The 7,500-nt window shown below is 43.8% G+C and overlaps 1 protein-coding gene across 1 annotated transcript in view; it reads left to right on the top strand.

Annotated features, from left to right (window-relative positions):
• ormdl3 (ORMDL sphingolipid biosynthesis regulator 3) overlaps window positions 1-7,500 on the top strand; it is a 23,976-nt gene that overhangs the window by 6,853 nt on the left and 9,623 nt on the right. Inside the window, exon 3 of the mRNA XM_063221114.1 lies at window positions 5,860-6,011. Within this exon, the coding sequence (XP_063077184.1) occupies window positions 5,860-6,011 (152 nt within the window). The remainder of the gene's footprint in view (window positions 1-5,859; window positions 6,012-7,500) is intronic.

Below are 7,500 nucleotides of genomic sequence, written 5' to 3' on the forward strand. Positions count from 1 at the left end.
CAAAATATGTAGGGTCAACTACAATTAATGGGTACGACGTTAAATGTAAGGGAAGTACAGTAATGTAATTATAATTACATTAATAAGTATACAATTCTTATACAGTTCCAAATATGTAATGTGTTATTACTATATGTGAGGAATAAGAGTATAAGAAATGATGCATGAAGAGTGTATTAAACTATTCACGTTGGGTATCAATAATGTGTAGGTGTGTACTTATGGAATCGTCAATTGTCTAATTAATGATTGCATAAAACACGGTTCATGACCGTCTCATAAAATCATGACCATTATTGACTAATAATCTGAAGGTTTTGTGTGAATTCTTTTCTGGTTGACTTCGTAGAAATTGTTCAAATAAGACAAACACGGTTCACCACAATGTACATTTATTGTAAAAGCATCATCCGGTCATAACACTGATACAGTCAATGTGACTTGCAGGGCATAAGAACTTAGGTAAAATATACAATATATACACGGGGTATGAGAGGATGCGCTATGCGTGTGTGTGTGTGTGTGTGTGTGTGTGTGTACGCTATGCGAGAGAGAGAAAGAGAGAGAGAGAAGGGGGAGGCGCGCGCTCGGTGGAGCCGCGCATCTCTGACACCGCGTGTGCCGAGCGGTGGGAGGAGAGAGAGAGAGAGAGAGATGTATGTTCTATGAACTATAGCTCAAATGATTCTGCGCAGCGCTGCGCGCAGGACCGAAATATGAGATACGAGGAGGGGCGTTAAGCTTTCGGCTGATGAAGCGGGAACTTATCTTCGAGATAGAATTCAAGCTAATCAGAGAATACTGTCCTTTGTCTAAAGGCTTTACAGTATGTGTGGGGGGAGGGAAAAGGGAGCGTTTGGCGCTCTTTTCCGACAATAGCTTACGTCCTCGACTCAGTGACTCAATGGTTTAAAACACTGGTACGTGTATCTCTGTGAGTGGGTAATTTACATGTGGGTGCAAGTATGGCCTATGGCAATATTGCAACTAATGTAAACTAAGAATAGCGTGTGGCTATTTGTGGTGATGAGAGGGGAGAAAGAGAGAGAGAAAAGAAAGAACAGATATAAGAAAAATAATTCAAAATAAAATATATCACACTCTACAAGTGTGGATATTTAAACACAACTCCTCAAAGCTATGTAACAGTTCTAACTGAATATCTTTGCCCAAACTCAGTGCTTACTCGTTATCCTTGGTAGGGAGAGAGAGAGATCCTTTGATCTCTCCGGTGAGGTGGTTCCTTTGTTCTCGAGACGCACACGTGTGTATGGGTCCGTGTTACCACGCGGTTCCGACGCGAGGCTGTGATATGTCCAAAAAGTCTTGCTTCGTTGAACGGGAAAAGGAAGGTGGTATTTCGTTGTGTAGTCCGATTGTCTTTGCGGGGCCGTCCTGAAGGTCCAATGAGAAAGGGGTGCACGCAGGTCCGCTCCACGCGTAGTAACTATACCGGCTGTCCACTCTCTTGGGGACAGACAATCAGGCTCAGCCGAGTCTTCGTAGACTCTAGGCGATGTCCTTGATCTCGGTACCAGTAAAAAGATTAACAATTGTCCGTACAAAAGTTATCCTATAGCGCGTGAGTTCCTCGTGGGTCCTGACTCACTGCTCTCCTAGCAGTGTCCGCAAAAGTCAAATGCAATACAAACGAAAACCGGTTGAAGGAAGAAATATATCGACTGTAGTGTTAACCTGGCCAAGATAACTTACAGTTTCAATAATTTCTAAAATAGACGTCCCTCTAAGGAGACGTGTTTCGACACGTCTCACATCTCGATGGAGGAAGTCGGGCGGTCTCTCCTAGGGCGTCGGGCCTAGGGGAATAGGCGAAAGCGGGGGGCTATGCATACCTTGACCAGGGGTTTTATACATACGGGGCGGGGCTGAGACACGTATGTAATCTGATCAGGTACAGTAGGAAACAAAATGGTGTCTGTATTTTACAAAATGGTGGCCATTCGTAAAATAAGTGGAAATGAATTAAACTTTAGGGGTAATAACGCCTACAGCTCCCCCTTTTGGCTATCGAAGGGAGATTGCAGTGTCTCTTTGATAGGCACATGGCACTTTACTCCTGTTTAAGTTCATTTGTCCAAAAGTGGTAATCCAATGTTTGTCCATATGGTAATTCCACTGTGCGCTGGAGCGCGCTATGTCCATGATGCTGTGATGTCCAAGGACGGTTCCTGTGGAGTGTCCTTTGGAAAAGTTCATGTGATGGGCATATGAATAGTCCATGCAGTATTTAGCACTCTGGGCTGAGAATGGGCATAGCACTTTGGGCAATAGATTTTATCTGTCTAGAATCTAAATTCAACAACAAACAAAATCATGAAAAATAATAAAAGAGAAGAGAGAAGAAAGAGAAGAAAGTGAAGAAAAGGCATGGTGAGGGAGAGGTGGAACCATGTGTCAGCTAGCCTAATCTTCGTGGACACTACTGATGTGAGTTTGGAGAGATGGAGAGGCTCCATCTTACCGTGTGTGGGTAACAAACAAATGTAACATTGCCAAAAACTATAACTAGATATATTAATGTGAATGCATTTTACTAATGGTACTTTCGTGCTGGTTTACCATAGCTGCTGTTAGTCAGGTTGGCGCTGCGCTTTCCTTCGGGCCCTGAAGGGTATGCTTGCCTATGCACTGTCTAAAGCATGCGTGCGTAAAATGGGATCGCATATAATAATCTTGCATAGTGTGAGGGAATGTACAGTGTTGGTTAGTAGGTGGTTAACTGTGACTAAGACTTATGATGCATATTTATGGCTTTGGCGAAGTATGCAAATTTAGTCTGTGAGACTGATGTCTGAGGTTAGTCTGTTAGTCTGTCGCGCTATGGGACAGGGATGAGTCGTGCTGGACCCATCTCTGTCGCCGCTGGCGACGGTGACGCGGAGTGTGTGACTCTGGCTCGCTAGAGCTTTGATCAGATCCATCTGACGAGTCGTGCTCACTCGCATCGCGCCATGACTGTGCAGAACGGGAGTCGGACTCATGGGAGCTGTGGTTAGTCCACTGGTCCGGGTTATGAACAGGTTGGCGGTTGCGCCTTCTGTTTCGTTTACGCCTACGTGTGTTGTGCGTAATGTGGCTGTAATGCTGATAAGGGAGTTGTCCCCCTTCCGCTATAATGTTCTGCTGGTGGTGCCATTCGTTTTGCTGTGGGTTAGTCAAGTGTTGCTTAGGGCCATCTCTGTCTGGCCCCCCTTTATGGGCCGCTTCGAAGCTCGTCAGCCGGGGCTGTGCCGTGGGCTGTTGGCATGGGTTGGGAGCGCTCGGCTGAGACCTGTCTACAGGCGCAGCGGTCTCCCAAATCATTTGTGCGAGTCGGCGCATTTCAAGCACCGTGTGGCGTTTGCGCCTACACGTGACTTTAACCTCTGTACGAATGCTACCATGGAGATTGTGTAAGAAGAGTGATTGAAAATGCGCATCTTCTTCTAAGCCTGGTGTTGCCCTACCCTCAAAGTAGGCTGTGTGTAACCGACTGAAATATGCGCGAGGGGGTTCAGACCTCTGATGTCTGACCCTCAAAGCATTGAGCACCGCAGACGGGTAGTCTCGAGGGCGCTCGTACTCTCCTATCATCCATGCGCGTAATTTGGGATAGCTATCAGCTATGTCTGGGGAAAGTGAATCCAAATCCTTGCGCACTCTGGGGCCGGATGTTTTCCAAATTAGTTTAACTTTCTCATATGACGTTGCGTCTGGTAAGTCTTGGAAACATCGTTCTATTTCTCTGAAATAGTCACTCACGTGTCTGTCTGTACCGTAAGGGTCAAACTTCTCAACATCTTGTGCCAGTATATCAAGAACACGGAGTCTAGCTACGCGGGTCGTCTCTGCGTTACGCGTGTGAGACCCATCGGAGCAATCTGTCTCTGAGCTGCTGTGACAATCGCGTGTGCGGGGTCTTCCCCGGGCTGCGACTGACTGTGGGGTGACTATGGGGACAATTTCGTTCCTGTCTACCTCATACACTGGACTCTTTTCCTGGGTGGCCTTCTCGCTGGCTTGCGTGGAATGGTCTAAGTGTGTCACCTGTATTGTCTCGGGATTCTCACGAGACGGGAGGAGGGGCTGCTGTTCTACAACATTCTTACTACCTATTATGGCTGCCTCCAATATGCTCATGCGATTAGAAAAGCTTTCTTGCGTGTGCTTAAGCTCATTTCTAATTTCATTGGCTTCTCTAGCTACCTTCTCACGGTCAGCTATGACGTCATGCACTTCAGTGCGGAGCTGGTTGATTTGCAATCTCAGCTCGTGGGATTGGAGCAAAATTAACATGCCTATTGCTTCTTGGCTATCGGCAGTTGATTCTGGGGCATTGATTTGCAATAGCGTTTTCTGAATTTCTAGCGTGCATTGCTCCTGACTGAGATTTTGAACCTTCAGTCTATTATGCAACGAGACCTGGGTAAAGTCTGCAATGAGATCAGAAAGCTGCGGGTTTTGACCGCTTTCTAGACAGTTAGAGGGTGCCATTTTGTTGGCAACAAAATGAGTAATTAATTATGCTGGTAATTAATATGTTAATTAATTTAAATCCAATTCAAAATAATCAAACTGTTAATTTCAGTAATAATCAATTAATTCGGGGTTTACTAACTAACCGTTGCTGGGGTGTTAGTATGTTCTCACACTGTCTACTACTGTCTATACACATCTGAATGTATATCTTAGCAGTTGTCTAATGCAAACAGTATTTCATCTGTATTTGCACAAGTTCTAGAAGTCATTAAACCAGTCCTCACACGGGGCACCAAAATATGTAGGGGTAATCCCACATTTATTGGACGTGAGGAATATTCTTCCTCACGCAAGGGCACCAAAATATGTAGGGGTAATCCCACATTTATTGGACGTGAGGAATATTCTTCCTCACACGGGGCACCAAAATATGTAGGGGTAATCCCACATTTATTGGACGTGAGGAATATTCTTCCTCACACACGGGCACCAAAATATGTAGGGTCAACTACAATTAATGGGTACGACGTTAAATGTAAGGGAAGTACAGTAATGTAATTATAATTACATTAATAAGTATACAATTCTTATACAGTTCCAAATATGTAATGTGTTATTACTATATGTGAGGAATAAGAGTATAAGAAATGATGCATGAAGAGTGTATTAAACTATTCACGTTGGGTATCAATAATGTGTAGGTGTGTACTTATGGAATCGTCAATTGTCTAATTAATGATTGCATAAAACACAGGGTCATGAACCGTGTTTTATGCAATCATTAATTAGACAATTGACGATTCCATAAGTGCACACCTACACATTATTGATACCCAACGTGAAGAGTTTAACACACTCTTCATGCATCATTTCTTATCTTATTCCTCACATATAGTAATAACACATTACATATTTGGAACTGTATAAGAATTGTATACTTATTAATGTAATTATAATTACATTACTGTACTTCCCTTACATTTAACATCGTATCCATTAATTGTAGTTGACCCTACATACTTTGGTGCCCGTGTGTGAGGAAGAATAGTCCCCGTATCCAATAAATGTAGTTTTACCTACATATTTTGGTGCCCTTGCGTGAGGAAGAATACTCCTCACGTCCAATTAATGTGGGATTACCCCTACATATTTTGGTGCCCTTGCGTGAGGAAGAATACTCCTCGCGTCCAATAAATGTGGGATTACCCCTACACCATTCATAATGAATACTCAGAATTTGATGATGGTGGTAAGTATTTATGAAAAAGGTTACAATTTTGACGGGCAGCATGAACTCAGAAAATAAACTACTAAAAATATTTCACAGTGCATCTTTAAGTGTTACTGAATATTCCTGCTTCCTGTGTGCGTGTCCTACAGTGCATGTACCTGCTTCTGCACACGGTGAAGGGGACGCCGTTCGAGACTCCGGATCAGGGGAAGGCGCGCTTGCTAACGCACTGGGAGCAGATGGACTACGGAGTCCAGTTCACAGCCTCGCGCAAATTCCTCACCATCACACCCATCATACTGTGAGTATTGAAGTCCACTTTTCGATATGTACGAATGTTGCAGCTATGGCCTAGTGCACTGATTCTCAAAGTGTGGTCCGGGAACCACTGGTGATCCGCGACAGAGATCAGGTGGTCCGCGAGGGGGCGTCTACATTTCCAAGACAAGCTATTAGGGTATATTATAGTTGTAACATAATTACAAAGCTAAACATAGCTTGAGCCTTATTTTCACCACAATACGGCAGACTTGTAATGTGAATGAAAAGTAAATGATCTGCATCAAAATTAGTAGTGTCAAATTAACATCCGTCAACTGTCAATTCAGTTGACAGGTGGTCCCTGAAGATTTTGGGGAGGACAAAGTGATCCTCAGTCTGAAAAAGTTTGAGAAACACCGGCCTAATGGCCAAGGAGATGGGATTTAGATCAGAGGGTGGTAGATTCGGATCACCTTACCCCACTCCCTATCTCCCTATCTCACTCCATGGTTGAAATACCCTTGAGCAAGGCACCAAATCCCACCCTGTTCCAGGGACTGTAACCACTACCCTGTGTGTGATATTGACTGTGGGTTGCTTTGAATAAAAGCGGCAGCTAAGTGTAATGTCATTTAAATGTATTGTACGCATTTGCATGCAAACATGCACTTGGCATACTGGGAACAGATGGTCCAGTTCATAGCCTCGCGCAAGGTCCTCACCATCACACCCATCATACTGTGAGCATTTGCATATACATTCATACAGGCAGTATGCATACATGCATGCATATGCATATATACATGCACGCATGCATACATACAAAATTGCACTCATAGGCTACACACATACACCTTTGGATGCTTTGCATAAAAACATATTTGTTGTGTTTATTCCCCCAAAAAAGTCCTATGATGATAACACACTGCACGCACACACACACACACACACACACACACACACACACACACACACACACACACACACACACATGCATATGCATGCATACGTACACAATTTTGCACATCTGATCCTGTGCTTCAGAGTTGATTGAAACATCTGTCTGCGTTTGCACATTCATATAGGTTTGAGGTGTTGTGTTTCATGCCTGTCAAATGCAATTTGACATAGATGTGATCAGATGTCAAGCGACAAGTGACAAGTATTTGGGCTGCGGAAATCAACAAACAACTTGCAGACATCTGGGAACAGGTGCTGAATCTAAAGTGACAGCACAACATTCGCCAATTGCATTCTAGAGATGTAAAGATTATTTGGTAATTTGAAGGGATCTACATTATATAACCCGGAGAACACGCTGCCGTCGACAGGAGTAAGCGACACAAAATCGCTTGACTGTGTAGCGACACAAGGGATAGAAGCGACAGAGTATGCCCGTTAAAAGCAGAATGCAAGAATTACGACATTCCAATTGACTGAGGTGGCTGTCACCGAACAGCACCATAGCTCATTTGAATAATATTTGATATTTAAAGGGACACTGTGCAGGAAATGGTCAAAAAAGGTAC

The sequence above is a fragment of the Engraulis encrasicolus genome, chromosome 17 (assembly GCF_034702125.1).
Source record: "Engraulis encrasicolus isolate BLACKSEA-1 chromosome 17, IST_EnEncr_1.0, whole genome shotgun sequence".
In the NCBI taxonomy this organism is placed as follows: Eukaryota; Metazoa; Chordata; class Actinopteri; order Clupeiformes; family Engraulidae; genus Engraulis; species Engraulis encrasicolus.